Source organism: Camelus dromedarius, chromosome 23, assembly GCF_036321535.1.
Source record: "Camelus dromedarius isolate mCamDro1 chromosome 23, mCamDro1.pat, whole genome shotgun sequence".
Taxonomy (NCBI): Eukaryota; Metazoa; Chordata; class Mammalia; order Artiodactyla; family Camelidae; genus Camelus; species Camelus dromedarius.
Genome location: NC_087458.1, coordinates 22,110,343 through 22,127,420, shown reverse-complemented (window position 1 = coordinate 22,127,420; position 17,078 = coordinate 22,110,343). Strand labels below are relative to the sequence as shown.

The 17,078-nt window shown below is 45.7% G+C and overlaps 1 protein-coding gene across 1 annotated transcript in view; it reads right to left on the bottom strand.

The window, feature by feature from the left end:
- The window catches only part of PAPPA2 (pappalysin 2), a 244,170-nt gene that overhangs the window by 121,543 nt on the left and 105,549 nt on the right, over positions 1–17,078 (bottom strand). The window contains exons 4-8 of the mRNA XM_010992885.3: positions 15,174–15,467; positions 13,254–13,446; positions 9,044–9,165; positions 5,534–6,023; positions 2,410–2,538 (exon numbers count right to left, since the gene is read on the bottom strand). Coding sequence (XP_010991187.2) covers positions 2,410–2,538; positions 5,534–6,023; positions 9,044–9,165; positions 13,254–13,446; positions 15,174–15,467 — 1,228 coding nt within the window. The remainder of the gene's footprint in view (positions 1–2,409; positions 2,539–5,533; positions 6,024–9,043; positions 9,166–13,253; positions 13,447–15,173; positions 15,468–17,078) is intronic.

Sequence of the window (17,078 nt, the reverse complement as noted above, 5' to 3'; positions counted from 1 at the left end):
AGTTTTCTGATAACTGAATCAAGATCCAGTTTTTAAATTAAATTCAAATTCAAATTAAACAAAATTCAATTTCTTAGTTGCACTTGCCACGTTTCAAAGGCTCAGCGGCCACACATGGCCCCCCACAGTGGACAGCAAAGACTGAGATGACCGACTTCTAGATAAATACACCTCGCAACTTCAGGGCCCTCCACTGTGTTTGTTTTGATAGCTTTATTGACAAGTGATATCCAAAGTGACAACTTTTAGCTTTTAATACAAATTTACTAAAACTAGAGTCTGAGGATGACTTCTTGGGGATCTGTGACTCCCTTAGAATAAAACTACCCATTTCCGAGTGTTTTAAACAGTGGATTAGATGATTTGTGCAGCGCCTTCTTGTTTTACATGTAACTGAGTGCCTCCAGCCGAGACACAGCGGCAGTTCAGAGACATCTTCCCACTGGATGGCAGAACTAAGTACGACTCTTTACAGAGAGTGAACATAGGCAGAAGGTGAAAGGAACATTTTGAAAGTAACTTTGTGAGGCCCAGTAGTCAGGCAGGTATTGCTACAGGTGAAGCTTTTCCAAAGCCCAGGCTAGAATATGCAATATCAGGTAAGGAAGAGGCCCTGCCCGCTTTCTGCTCCAGGCCCACAGGCAGATGTGGCGTCCTGGACATCAGAGGGCGGCTGTAGGAGATGCTACGATGTAAGGCTGAATGTTCTGTTCAAGGAGAGCTCTGTCTGGATGGCAATGGTAACCTACTCCTATAAACACCTTAACCAGTGAGCAGCAGACCTAACGTGAGGCAGCCGGAACAGGAAAACAACACCAGCGTCGGCCAGATTTGTTCTGTGCACACGTGAGGCGTCTCCAGGGAGATATTTAATTGAGATGGAGGAGGAGGCGTGGCAAGCTGAGACTGAGCTGGGCAGAAGGTGGCAGCAACCGAGCAAGGTTTGAGTATGAAACTGACCTCTGTTATCTTAATATATTTCTGAGGTCTGGAAACATCTGGTGCTTATACTTCTATGAAAAGAAATAGACTTACACTAAAGCTTAAAGATCATAGAAAAATGAGAAGATAAAAAATATTTAGTGATTTCTAAACAATGGCATGGAACCCCAAGAAAGGCTATACATTGCTTCCTATTAGGTCTTCATGATATAAGATGCTTTCACTTGATCTGGGAAATTCAACATAGGCCATCTTGACCTAAATTTTGTCATTCTAAGTGAAGTAAGCCAGAAAGGGAAAGAAAAATACCATATGATACCACTTATATGTGGAATCTAAAAAAAAAGACAAATGAATTTATTCACAAAACAGAAACAGACTTACAGACATAGAAAACAAACTTATGGTTCCGGGGGAGGGGAGAAGGGGTGGGAAGGGATAAATCGAGAGTTCAGGATTTGCAGATACTAACTACCTTATATAAAATAGATAAACAACAAGGTCCTACTGTATAAGCACAGGGAACTATACTCAGCATATTGTAGTAACCAATAATGAAAAAGAGTATGAAAAGGAATATATATGTATAGTATGACTGAAGCATTGTGCTGTACACCACAAACTGACACAACATTGTAAACTGACTATACCACAATAAAAAAAAAAATAGGCCATCTTATTAGGATTCGGAATCCTAGACAAACCGCAGTGCCTGGCCTTCCAGGTTCCTACTCCCAGCAGCTTTGTATAAGTAACATATTAGGTTAGATGAGCTTTTGGAATAGGTTAACAGAGGGTGATTGCTGGGACATGCGAGTATTCAGTACTAAATTTGGGCAAGTCCCAGGCAAACCAGAATGAATTGTTCCTCTAGCCTGACATCACTAAAGGGCAACAGAAAAAGGAATATATGGTGTGTTAAGGAATCAAAAGAGTGATTCCATTTTTACCTCGGTGATTTTATAGAATAGCTGGAAATTGCGTTGCAGTCAGGTCTTCCAGAGATCAAATGAGCAAGTGAAGCTCAGAAAGCTCCGCTGATTTTCCTCAGGTCACACAGCACATTAGCAGCATGTCCTAGGCAACCAATCCAAAAGACACCCTCACATCCTCTTTCGGAATCATTCGGCAGGTAACCTTCTCTGCCATGAATTCCTTCCCTGAATCACTGCCCAGCAGTTGTTCTCTGAAACCTGAAGAAGGGCCCCACAGACTCAGCCCAAAGATCTCAGCTCTCTGGGGTGAGCTCTAACTAAAAGTGGATCTGTCCTTGACCATATAGGGATGTGAGTGATCTCTCAAGATCATTACCAGGGTCTAGATTTTTGTTTAATACTAGAACTACATAGTGCCTTGTCCCTTACATTTCCAAAACCAGTCAAACTGAAACTCGAGGCTGACCCTCCTGGTCCGAGCAGGGCAGGGCGTCCTCACTCACACATTCCCAGGCACACAGCACATCCTCACCTTGCAACCTTCCCATCTCCACAGTAAGGAGCTCCATGGATGTGGCTCAGAGGAGGCGAAGCTTCTCCCAGTTCTGCTCCAGCTTCAGCTTGAACTTGGTACCGATACATCTTCCCAGGTGTGACCTCCCTGTGGAAACCAGTGGGCTGTAACCATCACATCCACAGAGCGGAACATGCCCTGGGTCCTCCGCAGACGACTTGTGGGAGTTTAAAATAAAACGTTCTGGGGACCATAAATGTAAACATATGCCACATTGTCTGAAACAAAGATCAGGGCATATAGTCTTGCAGAGCAGCAGAATGTTTAAAACCACCTTCATTTCTGTATTCCCAGCATGTTCCAGATAGTGAGGGTGCAGAAAATGCTTGCTGCATTAACACTGAACTAACTAATCATTCTACATAATCTAGGAGGATGGTATTTTGAGTGAATCTTTACCGTGTTAAACACATACACACACACAAAACCACCAACTACTGAACAACTTGTCTTCTGTATCACTGAAGTAATCAAAGACACTGAAGATGAAAGCTTCAGAGTTTGGACTCAGCAAAGCCTTTCTTGGATCTATGAATCACACTTTTCTTGTCTCTCAAGAGAATTCTTATCTCAAAGAGACTGAATATTTAGGGGGAAGAACAACTCTCTCCTAGAAGGAGGTGAGAACACCTTCCATTGTCATTTTGGGGATGCAAGAAATTCCACAATTAGAAATGTGTTAATTTACTCCCACCTCCAAACCTCCAAAATACATATAAACCAGGCATGGAATTTTAATTAATTGACAGCAGGGATGGGAGGAGTGTGATTAGATCTGATCTAGAGCCTCAGTGCACTGATCAAGTGGAGAACGGGAGAGACTGAACATTGACAAGGGGGAAGGGGTTCAAGAGGGGAGCTGCTGAATCCGAAGACAAATTCTGCCCTCAACTTAATTTTTGTGCGGTGCCTGCACTGATTGTAAAAGTGCCACTAAAGCCAAGCTGGGAAGAGATGGACTTAGGAGAGCAGGCTCTCACAGCGTGGTCGGGGCTACCGTAAGCGGTGTCCACACACCTCTGCCCAGACTGTCTCTTCTTTGACACACTCTTCACCCTGCAAACAGGAGATGTCATGGGGTTTCAAAAACACCTTCAAACACCTCTGTACTGGCTTTTAGTTATTTTAATAAGAAAGACACCTAAATATTAAGGACTTTTGAATTTCCAAATTAGCTTTCTTTAGGGAAGCACTCTTCTTCTCATGAGAGTGCCAGGTATTCCAAAGGCAAAACCAGGTTTATATCCTAATCAATTTTGATGGCTTCCCTTTTACAGGGTGGTTTCTGTCTGACGTCTCATCCAGCCGTGTGCAAAAGTCTTACACCGCTCTGAGGCTGGGAAAGGACTGGAAGCAAGTGTCAGGATGTGTTTACACTTCTTGGGGAGAAAATTCAGCAGCAGGTAACCCCAATCTTCAATGGTCGGAGTTTGTAAAAGGTAATCGGTTACTAAGGAAAGGGAATCATAATGAGACTCAGTCAGAAAATTGGATTTTAATCCTGACTTTGCCACTTACTATCTCTGTTCAACCAAATTAAAGTCAACCCTTCGTTCTCTCATCTATAAAAATGGGATATTATTGACCTTAAAGGTTTTGTGTGTGTGTGTGTGAGATAATCAAGTTAGATAACAATGTCATTTTAACTGCCTTATTGAAGTAACTCAAAAATAATCATTTTTTCTTTTCAAATCCATCCCATGATCTATCCTCCTATTTGTATGAACTTTTGACCATTTCACTGACTTCTGTTCTAATTCAGAGCCAACATGAGAAGAAAAAGGTAGTAAAATTCAAGGTAAACACTTGACTTTTTTGTAGCCATGGCAGAATGAAAAAAGGTCACAAACTCCCCCCACTGCACACACATGCCCCTCTGTGATTTGACTTCACTGCTTCTCTCATCAGGATATAGAATCTATTTTGCCGTCCTCAGAATCTGGAATTGACTGTGTGACCTGCTTTGCCTAGTGGAATGTCATCACGAGGACTGTTAGCAGAGGCTTGAAAAGTGTGTTTGCGGACTTGCTCTCCCTACTTCTGGAAAGCCTTCCATCATGAGAACATGTCCAGGCAAAGCCTCCTAGTGAAGGAGAGACAATGTGAAGAGAGCGCTTCATCCTTCCAGCCATGCCAGCATCTTAGCTGAGCCTCCAACGAGTGCATGAGGTCATCTGGGGCCACGCAGCCCTGGACCCAAGCGAGCCCAGAGGAGTACACCCAGCCAACCCAGAGAACCATGAGAAGAAGTTTGTTGTTTTAATCCAGTATGTTTTGTGATGATTTCTAGTGCCATAAAAACAATCCAGTATAGCACCTCTGATAAAACTTTTCTTTTACCCTAAATTCTGCCCTTGGGGCAGTCTCTCCGAGGAAAATTATGAGGTGAGGAGAATTTGCCTTTAGAGATACCAGTCTCCTAAACTAGACACAGAAACTCCTTAAGCCAATGATTGATCTCAGTCTGTATCCCCACCACTGAGCACATAGTGCCAAAGGCACTTAGGAACTCACTAAATGCAGAAAAAAAACAGAAGGAGAAGGAGGAGAGCTGGAAGAGAAGGAAAGAGAGAGGGAGGAACGGAGGAATAAGAAATGAATGCGTCGTGAAACTAAGTACGGTGTCTGCAGGACCCTTGGCTTCTCTGCTTAGCTGTGGAAGAGCTGACTATCCCCTTTGAAGGTTTAGGAGCTAGGGCAGGTTATTTAAAAGTTACATCAAGGATCAGAAATCAAATTTTGTCACCTGATAGGAGTATGTGACTCTGATCAGCCTATTTATGGCAAGTATTTTCAGTCCAACTGAAACACATCGTCTACTAACCTCTTTTCTCCATAATCATAATGATGGTATCCAGAGTCAGAGCACCTGCCTGTCCCTTTCTGAGACATACCTGTCTTCATCTCAGCTATGCCACTTTAGAATAAAACCCCCTCTGAGATTCTGAACATTTTTCCAAATAAGGGCATGTCAGAATGCTAAAAAAAAAAAAAAAAAAAAAAATGGGGAAAAGGAAGCCAAACCCACTCCCAAAGCCTCAGGAAGCCCCATGGTTCAGAAAAGCCCTACGGCCCAACTCACACGTCTGTGAACTTCCTGTGCAGATGTGTTACCACCACGGACGAGCCACTGGCAAACGGGGGCTCACGGAGAACCTGGTACCTCACAGGCCTGCAGCCAGAACACAGGGGACTGTGGGGACGAGAAGTCAGGAGCGCTGCATCAATCTCCATCCGCTCATCAAAGGTGTAGACTTTCGCCCCCAAGACCTTCCCATCCACATGCAGCTTGATAGTGAGCGGTGTGTCACAGAAAGTTTCTAAGGGGCCTAGGTGCACAGACTCCTGGTGTTCCAGCAAGATCTCTGTGTCAAAGAGCGCCTGGGAGGAATCCATGGAGAGGTAGGTGACCCACAGGGTGAAAGTGTCGGCTTGGACCGGGTGCTGGAAGAGCAGCTCCAGGCTACAGCCTTCCGCAGGGCAGGGGACCGTCATGTTCATGTGGTACAGGTGGAGCTCGGGACTCCAGGCCTGCAAGCTTGGCTCACAGGGTTGATCCACGTCTGGAGGCCCTGAGGGAGACGAGGAGAAAGACAGATGATCAGGAATCAGCATTAAAAATCTGAAAATGAGGATCCCACATCAACAGCCAGAAAGAAGACTGAAGAAGAAGAGAACTTTGAGCAAGTTCTTATGGAAGCTGGTCAGCTTAGTAGGTTCAGTGTTAAGTATGACTGAGGACAAAAGGGGAGCAATTCAAATGGGCGCCTCGACGCGGTGCCCTTGAATAAGAGAAATCCAACATGGCCTTGGGAATGGAGAGACCCAGATCCTAGGTGGAAACATGCAGATAAAGTGAGTCACATCCTTACAGAATCCTTGAGCAGAGGAGAATTCTTTGTACTTAGTTCATTAAAAATGTATGATAAATGAATGCTCTGAAGCCCTGTTTTATTTGTGATTAAGGCCAGTGTTTGTTGCAGCCTCGTGGCATCCTGTTTAGGCTCTTCACAAAACTTCTTTGATTCCCTAAGATCACACCTTAGCCGTCCTGCCAATGGACTGCTAGCCAAACCTTAAAACCAGACAGTGAAACTTCCCTTTTAGTTCAGGTATGTGTAAGCAGGCAGATCACCACGTGGAGGAAACTGCAGGCAGGAAGTAGAAACACTTTCCTCGAGTGGGGAAAAAAAAATTAAAGGGAGATTCAGTAGCCAAGCACAAATATATGGTGAAAATCAAATATCACAAACGTATTAAGGTCAGCTCTGTGGAAATAATCTATACAAGGTGGTTTTCTTTTCTATCACATGAGGGGAATTGAAACTGCTAAATTAGGAAGCAGGAGTTAGGCTCTAATCGGTACTGAGCACTAGCTGTGCCACGGTGGCAGGTCTTTCTAAGCCTCGATTTCCTCATTTATAAAATAAGCACTATTTAACCCCTGCCTTCCTGGGTTAGTGCAGAAGGGCTTTACAATGTTCCATAGAAACGTCTGCAAATGACATCTGCAAAACAGGAATGATTTTGCCCTTCAAGTTCTGGAAAATAATGTTTCAAAGTCCAGAGGAAATGAGTTCAAAGGTGTTGTGTGTCTGTGTGCGTGTGTTACATCTTATGGTCCCTATTGTTTTTTCCCTATATTGTGGATCCACTCACTCATTAATTCAACAAAAATTGACTATGTACCTCTTTTACACCTAGCACTAATCTAGGTGTTGGAGATACAGCAGTGAACAAGAGAGAGGTCTTGCCCTCACATACCTTACCACGGGGTGACAGTTACAACAATAAATAGATAAAGATCCATAAGTATAAATAATTCCAAGTGGTAATGTCATCTCTGAACAAAAATAAAGGCCAATAAGAGACTAGAGAATGATGGAGTGAGGCTGGGGGCTATTTCAGATCATGGCGCCAGGCAAGGTCTCTCCAAGAAAATGAGATTTAAGCAGCAAATATGTCTGGTTCAATTTTCTACTCCTCACAGCATTCAGGATGTAGCTGGTGGTCAATACACGTCCACAAAGTGTCATTAAATACATCTGGATCATATCTGTAAATATATGTGTTTGTACATGTTCCGCTGGGAAGTCAGTTCCTTTCATTGTGCACATTTAAAATATGAGTTGATTCTTCACATGTTCAAAGCAAAGGAAGACCAGTATTTCCTAGCAGTATTTGCCAACAGTCATCCCTGGATATTAGCTGAGTAAAGGCACCTGGAAGCCAGCTCAACAGCAGCGTTGTCTGTCAGGAAGTTTTTATTATGATCTCCTGTTAAAATATGAAGTGGAGCCCTGGAAAGTGGATTTGGTTTGCTTGGAGACACAATACAAGTGTCTTCTAATTGTCCAGAACTTGTAACTCCTTTCACCTCTACCAGATAACTTTTAATTTTTCCAATAATCAAAGTGAAAAAAAGTGCAGGGCCAGAGAGTCAAACAGGCATTCAAACCCTAGCACAGGACAAACTGTTGGCCACAAAAATGGCCTTTCATGAAATGCCAATCTTTAAACAAGTCCTACACAGGGCCAGTGTAAATTTTATAGTCACTTTCCATTCTTCCCTGAAAACTCATTTGAAAAAAGTCCTATATAATCAATCGAGTCCATTGTCTCCCTCCTCCTCCTTAAGGCTCCTGTCATTTGAGTAACTGGGAGCCCAAGGAGACACCAGACTCTTAGACCAATGTTCTCCTTCTTTTCGGTCAGAGTCAAGACTGCAAACTAACTCAAATAGGACTGTGTCCAACACATCTTTCTGAGTAGCTTTCAGGATCTTAAGTAATATAAGAAAAAGAAAAGGATGATGACTGGGTAAGCACTGAAGATGGGGACGATGGAAGAGGTCAAGCCATTCACCCAAAGATGCTGAAACTCCATGTCAACAGCATTTTCTGGACTTGGATTGGAACAACACTCCTGCTCTAATTTGTCTTAAAGGGAATGATACACATATGTGAGTGACTGTGCAACTGAGAAAGTCGGGGGAGGGACTGGAGAGGGGACAGCTAAAAACATCTTCCCCCTTCCAAAGCCGAGCTCAGATCACATCCAAAGCACAACCAGTACCAGTGATTAATGGGCTCATAAAACAGAGAACGATTAGTTTGGAACACCTAGTCCACCTCACCCCCACCCCCACCCAGACTGGCTCGGTCAGTGTGTGTGACTGTTCCCTGCAATGTGTTCTCTATTACCCTCCTGACACAGGGGAGTAGGAGATCCGCTTACGTTGTCATATGGCAAAGCTGCTCCACGGACTGGGAGGCACGCGTCACGCGACACGCCCGAGCCGTCTCACCCTGAAGTCCCCAGCCTGTCCTCTGTGCTGACCTCCGCTTCACCACAGCCACTGGCCACCACGTGAAGCACACGTGGGACATCCACACAAAGGCAGAGTCATTCCCAGACCCCTGGAGATACCCAGCAAATTACACACACACACTCGCACATGCACGCACACACAGGCGCGCGCGCACACACACACACAGTACCTTTTTGTCACCACGCCCCCGCTCCTCCCTTTACATCCACCCCTACTCTCAGTGGCCACCAAGGTGTAAGTGAAAATGCCATGGTCCTTTACCCACAGCCTCCTCCGGAGTCCAGTAGCCCGAGGAGTCGCACACGCGCCGGGAGGAAGCCGTGTGCACGTACTGACGGAACGTCCCGTCTTCAGTGCAGGCGCCACACACGCTGCCCGGGACCCTGGGAAAACAGTGGGTGGGGGGAGAGATGGGGAGAAGAGATCAGATGAACTGGGATAACTAAATTCAGAAGACCTTTGGGGGCAGGGGAGTGGCCATCGGTAGTGAGGCCCTAGGGGGTAACTGGGAACACAATAGCTTCTAGACTCATGTCCTTCTTGTACAGACCTCATCTTTGCAAAATTCATAGTGACATGAAAATCTCAAGGTTATGAAGCAGAAGAATTTAACTAAGTCATAAAGGAGGCCTGTGGAGATGAAAGAGGGCTTCCATCCTAGGAACAGTCAACACAGAATAATTACAATCTGAATCTTTCAACAGAAAATTCCTTTTACACTGACTCTCAATAAGTTATCCAAAGCCTCCTTGCCTTCCCCCAACTAAAACAGACAACAGCTTTCACAGTTAACTTATTAACTATATGTGTTCTTATGTTGTAGATTCTCTACTTTTAATCACACACATAAAAGCCATACGAAATGTCACACCCCTTGGCTCTCCATCATCTATAGAGATATATCTAAATTTCTCACCATGATTCAAGGTGCTTCAGAAGACAGCTCCAGTCTTACCTACTTCAGTTCCTTCATGAATTTTATTTTACATCCTCATCACAAGAAATAATCACCATTTCACAAAAACATCCTATACTTCACAGCTCCGTGAAACATGCTATTCTCTCTCCTGCTGAACAGCCTTTCCAAGTTTCTCTGTTTAGCAAGCTCCTACTCATTCTTCAAAACCCAAGCCAATGTAACCTTTGCAGTGGCACTTAGTCTGACTGCTTTGAAGGGCCAGCACTCTCCCCACTGGGCCCCCACTGCACTTTCTGGCTCCTGTCTTGGGGCACTGATCTGTGGTGCTGAGAATTCCCATTCCCTTTCCTTCCCCTTTGCCTGTGAGCAGGTCCACACCAAGCTCTATTCTTTCTAGGTCCAGCAGTTAGGACAGGGACTGGCCTCAGCAGCTCCTCTGTGAGACCTTACCGTATGGGCATCCCTGAGACTATTACTACGTCCATAAAGAGCTCTTCAAAACAGACTCATGGGCATAGAAAACAAACTGCAGTTTCCAGGGAGCAAAAGAGGGGAGGGATAGCTTCCGAGTTTGGGATTAACAGGTACACACATTACTGTATATAAAGTAAATAAACAACAGGGACCAACTGTATAGCACAGGGAACTATATTCACTTTCTTATAATGAGCTGTAATGGAAAAGAATCTGAAAAAATATATACATAAGTGTGTACATGTAGAACTGAATCGCTTTGCTGTACACCTGAAACTTACATTGTAAATCAAAGACACTTCTACACATCAATTAAAAAAACAGCTCTTCAAGCACCATATCTTGAGGAGGTAAAGACAACAACAGCTAAGTAACCAGGGGAAATCACTTGATGGGGCCAGTCTCGGATACTTACTCTTTCTTCTTAATTTATTTAAGTATACATGCTGTACAATATTACGTAAGTCACATGTATATGACATAGAAATCACTTTTAAAGGTGATACTCTATGTATAATTATTATAAAATATTGACTATATTCCCCATGTTGTAAATACATACTTGTGGCTTATTTTATACCTACCAGCTTGTAGAAGCCCAGCTGTGAACTATACATCTGAAAACAGAGGCATCAAATCAAGGTCTCTCAACAGGCTGGGGGAGAAAAGCCAAATCTTGCAATATAATGGAAAAACAGCATTGCTAATAATCATGCTCCCAGCTCCTATCTATTAAGCACTCTATATAGCTGGCATGGCTCCAGTAGGTGCTTTTCATAAATTATTTCCTAATCCCCGTAAGAAGCCTGTTTACAAATGAGGACACTCCGGCTCAGAGAGATTAAGGAAATTGCCTAAAGTCACAACAAGTCTCTTAATTCTTCTGAGCAAGTTCCCAAACACCAGCAAGGGTCCAGGACTTTGGCAATGAAAAGGTGTCGTTAACTCCAACCTCTGACTCCAGGCAGCACTCAACTTCTGGTGTGGACACAACTCCAAACCACATTTCCCTGATGCACTTGGCTCTTCCGGGGCTGCTGCTGAGTGCGTGGTTGGGCTGCTCTCTGACATAAGGATTCCAAACACCTACTGGGGAGGAGTAAACACAACTCCAGGCGTGACACAAATCGCTGGGTATGTGACGTGAGTCTCCCCGACGCACGTGTCGGGAGGCCTCAGCCCTGTAGCCCACCTCGCTGAGAAAAGGAAGCCAACTGCAGCCTTTTCTGCCAACAGACTCGCAGCAAGCCAGCGCTGATGTCTGCTTTATCGTAACGTTTGTACCAGAGAGAGAATTGAAAGATTAAATTGTTTACACGTGTTACATAAACTGATGTAAAACACGGGTTTGCACATGCCCACAGAGGACCTACTGTTCAGCCAGAGCAACCCAAGATGCACAAGGTCAGACTTTCAAGAAGAGGATTCTTACTCACATCACATAGATATATGCTGGCTCACGGAGGGAGCCAGTGAGATGATGGGAGCTGGTGATGTTCTAAACTGCTTTGTAGGACTGCAGGGTCCAAGTGACGTCATGCATTAAATATACACCAAAGTATCAAGGATGGGGAGCAAGACCCCAGAAGGCTGGGAAGGTCGCTTTGAAAAATGATTCGCCTGCTTCCTCCCATCCCCGCTGTCTCTCCCTGTCCTCTCTCCCAGGCTTTCAGCAGAGCTGGAGTGCACGGAATCTTGCTTCAGGGACGTTCAGCTCCTTAGCTGGGACCTGACACCCAGGAGGGAAGTGTGACACATGGAAGAGGGGCTATCTACCTGCTAAATGAGAAAGCTCTAAATTCAAGGAAATAACCAATTCCATATCCCCCATTTCTGAAATTCCAGGGGATGCCCACAACTCCCCTCTACTCTAGCCTTGGGGTTTTGGGCTAGCCACCTTATGCTTCTCTCTGCCTTGGATTTCTCACTTAGATAGCAAGGCTTGGGCTCAGGGCAAGTGAGACAGGAGGGAAGGGGGCAGGGCACAACCACTGAAAGAATGACACAGCAAGTAGCACCAAGATGGTGGAAGATTCAACTCCCTGTAGACCTTGAGCTTCAATATACACTCATTGAAATACAATAGCATGCTGAATGGCACTCCCATAGGTGCCAGGACAGTTTCAAGGCTGACCATGAAAGGTCAAAGGGTGAGTGATGATGGCCCAGCTTCTGGGAATTCCCAGCCCCTTCCCCAAAGTCGCAGGAAAATGCTCCCACTTGTTAGCATGTGAAGTTACCAAGCGCATAAAACCAACGACCCCCACACCTCCTGGCCGCGCTCCTTTCTGAGTGTATGCTGAGTGCATGACGGCACTTAGCCCCCGCAGTCCCACAAAGCCGTTTGAGCGCCATCAGCTCCCTCTGTGAGTCAACATCTATCTGTGTATTAGGTGTTTGTTGTGGCGACCAAGAGACAAAGGCACAAAACACAGTCCTGCCCCCAAGGAGCTGCCAGGTGAGTGGGGCAGTTAGGAAAATGAACAGCTGATGACAATTCCTTAAGACAGTAGGTGTAAGTGGGGCAGGCACGGGGTACAGCAGGAGGCAGGGAAGGCACTCGGAGCGCCCCCACGAGCCAGTTAAGCCCTGACACACAGCTTGTGGCAGTGAGTAGCCGGCCACCCCCCCCCCCCAGAACTGCCTGGAGGAACACACCTCACCTCCCCTCCTCCGGATACCACCGTGCAAGTAGTGAGTCTTTATACACCTGTTCTACCCTTACACAAAGGCCTAGATGGGTGACAAGGGCCACCTCAGTTTTGTCAGGTCATTTGTATCACATGTGTCAACCTCTTCACAGCTCCTGGAAGCCCACCAGACGTGACAGAAGGAGACACCCGACATGGCCCTCGCCAAGGAGCGGGCACACACGATGCACCACCGGCCGACACAGGAGCCCTGGGAGCTCTGCCAAGGGGATGAGTGCTGAGCGGTCTGGCGGGCGCAGTCCTGAGCAGCGGTGCTCAAGTGCGCAGCTCCAGACTGGCGTTGCCCTGACTTCACATCCTTCCCCTTGTTGATAAGAAATGCCACTGGGGAAGACCCCCACTCACCCAGGGCCAGCGCCCCTCTCACCTGTCATATACAACTCCGCTAATCGGGGGTAGCCAGTGGATAGTGAGGGACTTGGGGGTCTGCCCGATGACCATGGGCGGGAGGGGGATGGGGGTGGGCTTCCGGCTTTGACTCCACTGCTGATACACGAGGTCCAAGTAGCAGTGCATTCGGGCCACCTGGTTGGGGGTGAAGCTGTCAGTGCAGTCATCATCTGCGGAGACAAAAAAAGGGAACAGGAGAGATGGAGGTTTTAACCGGTAAAGTCCACTCACCAAGGCAGGGACAGATTTTGCTTTGTTCGTGCCTAAGTCACCAGCACCTAACACAACATCTCGCTCTTACTTAACGGCTCCATAAACACTTGTCAAATGAATAAAGGTACCCAGGTCCAGAAAGCATCTAGGCTGGAAGCGGGAAAGAGGAGGCAGAGAACACTTGCTTATCTCCAAAGCAACTTGGGTTTGATGTTTACCTCGATGTTGGACCCGAGTGAGGCTTGCGCCCTGGGGTGCCGGGTTGCTCTGAGCTGACACTGCTTATTCAGGAAACCACAAGATGGCAGTGTTTCAGCACACGGCCTTTCGATTCACAAACACTTGCGGAACTGCAGGCACCTGCTTCATGCTCTGTGACTTTGGCCACCGTTAGTGAGCATTCAGCAGAAATGCTCATGAGATGAGAGAGCCAAAAAGTCAAGGAGGCAGCAGGACTGGGGATGGAGGTCCCCAACTTCCCTTTGGGGCTGGCAAAACTCCCTGTCAGGCACACTATCCACAGGGTTAGAACAGGAGGTATCTTAGTTTTGAGGCCTTTTCCCATAAAAGTGCACAAAGCACTCCCTCTGCTTCTTAGACGTCCCCTCTGCGGCCCCCTGCCTAGTCCCCTGCTCTGGCGACGGCCCGCTGCGTGCTTCCTGGGGGACACAGGCACGCCGGTCCTGATGAATCTGAGGCACCGGAATCTTGCACCAACCTGAGCCTTAGATGGGAAACCTCTGGTGGGTCGCCGACAGGACAGCTCCCCGCTCTTTCCTCCCTTCAAAGGACCGGCGAGGGTCTTGTTGTTTATCGCTTTTTTGTCTTTGTTGGCTAGTTCCAGAATTTATCACCAAACAAGCCCCTGGACTTTATAGAAAAATTACCTCCTTCTTTTACCACGGAAAGAAGTCATCAGATCGAAGAAGTCCTTAATTTTAGGAATAAATTGAAGTCTATTATCAGGAGACAATGACTATGATTACTTTTTGATAGAAACAGGGAAGGCGTGAGAGGACAAAGAAGAAGCAAATCCACGACAAAGAAACCAGACGATGTAGTTGTTCCCAGGGCCAGGAAAGCACCATTTTTTTTTTTTAAATAAAATGGCACCACTTTTTTTTTTTTTTTGTAGGCAAGTTAAGAATCAACCCTTGGCTGATACTGGAAGAAGAGAATCTGATACTTTAAAAAATGACATGAAAGTAAAAGGAACTCAGTTTAAAATTAACCAGGGTCATCTTCTTGACTAACTTCAAAAATAGTACAAACAGCCACCTTGACCCAGAAACCTCTTTCTCCACCACTTTTGGACTCTCCTTAGAGTAAATTCCCAAGAATGTGGGAAAGAACCAAAATAACCAAGTTCTAGAGGTCAAAGGGATCTCAAGAGAGCTTTTGGCTTTGTCCCTCCTTTTAACTCTCCAAGATGGAAGTGTGTTTTTCTTTTAATTTTTAGTGGAGGAGAATCTAGTCAAAGAGACCCCTAATATCTTAATATTTCTATAAGTTCTTCAAAGGCTTGAAAAAAGAGGGTATGTCTTAATAATTACATTTCAACTCTCTGGCATGACTGACTGCGTGATAATCCTCTCTGATCCCCATACCTCCACCCTCCCAGCCCCAAAGGGCTCCCCTGTCATCTTAATAAAAAAAACCAAACACATCAAGACTGTAGTGATACCTGTATAACTCATGTAGTTGCTGAATGGAGCCCCTGGGAAGTGGGTGAAGCCACAGGTGTCATTGGTGGGCTCTGGATCCTGGCACAGCTTACTCTTGGGAGTGGGGGCAGTGTCGGCACAGAGGTCTCCTGTATCCATGGACGGCACTGTCTCCCTGCAGGGGTCATCGCAGGATTCTCTTTCACTGACCCCTTTGAAGACATGGTAGAGTCCCAGGACATGCCCCACCTCGTGGATCATGATGTTGGTGTGGCCAGGCATGCCATAATAGGCTGGGTTGAGGACAACACCACCTGCAATGGAAGGTTTGCAAAGCATCTCTAAGCATGTAAGGAACAGCCACCCCTTGTGTTCTGATAAACATTAAGTGTTCAATTCCAGCCTCTAAGGGGGCACTATATCACTTCCAGTGGCGTTCAGTCCCTGCTCTTCCCTCTGGCCACAAACACCTTTTGAACTAACCAATAAACATGTCTTTAACTTTTGTCGCGGGTGAACGTAGATCTAGGTGCCGGAGACAACAGCACAGACAAGACGACACAACGGAGGGCCAGGATTCTCAGCCCTGGATGCACATTAAAAATCACCTAGTGGTGTTGAAAAATACAGATGTCCGAATGCCAACCCCAGTGAAGGGAATCCAGGTACTTGAGGATTGGGTACACGCCTCAGTATTTTTTAAAACTTCTCATGTTGAGTGCCATTGGTCTAAGTGAAAGCACATGGGGTTCTCAGAACTTGAACAGCTATCTGACCGTCCAGAAGCTCAGTTTTGTTGTCTATAAAGCGATGATAACACTTACTTCCTTTTTTAAGCATTTGGCACATTATGGGAGTTTAGTAAAAGACAGCTGCATGTGCTGCTTCTGATTTTATGACCCCTACTCTCAAGGAGCTAACAACCATTGAGACAAAAGTCCAACTGAACTACCATGGAATTCCCAAAGTCACAGGCACTACAGGACTATGTGCCACCCTCCCTCCTCCCAAATCACCCTGAGAATACCAAGGGAGGTGTTTCAGAGTTCCCTGCACTATATCTGGGCTTCAGTGAAAAACCTAGTGGTATCACTATATGCTATCACAAAGGAAAAGACTAAGGATCTCTGATGGTCCCCACTTCTGTCTAGTTCCCCAATCCCTGCCTCTCTCCTCTATCCCTGGAAAGCTTTCTTTCTTCACTCATAAAACTTGTCAGGTTCAGTCCCACCCTCATGTCTAGGACCTGGAACAGGGAATGCCAAGAGCTCTGAACCAATCCTCTGGGGTCCAGAGTCACCCTAGCTGTGTTTCCAGGCTGACCCCGCCCTTGTGTCCCACATCTGATTCCAGTTCCCAATTTTTGCTTCATTCTGCTACCGAAGCTCTTCCTATGTCAGTGCTCCAGAAGAATAGCCCCACCTTTCTTTTACTGCATCATACTGCAGGGACTAGGTCTCACCCCTCATCTCTATACAGTGCCCTATAGACAAGTACGTACTTGGTTTCAAGGGCAGGACACAATCACCAGGGTATCTGGTGCCCCGTCCACTGGTCTCTGTAATGAGCAGCTCAGTCTGCCTTTTTAATGAATACCTTACTGCAAAGGGCATTTTCTAAATCCAAGTTCTGGTTTCTCCCAGTCTACTCAGACATTAACCAAGCCATGCTCAGACTTGTTCTGAGATACACTGTCCACTTTCCCATCTAAAACAAAGCTAGACCTCATCTTCCTTGTTTATCACTTCTATGACTTCCAGAAAAAAAAAACTCTTATTCTCCGACTTTATCTTTGTTTTACCTTTTATAAAAACATTTTCTGTATATTTCACTCATCTGTGCATCATTATTATGTCAACATAAAACTAGAAAGTAATTTGAAACCAGATCTATTTCAATCACATCTAGGTTGCCCAGTATTTGAA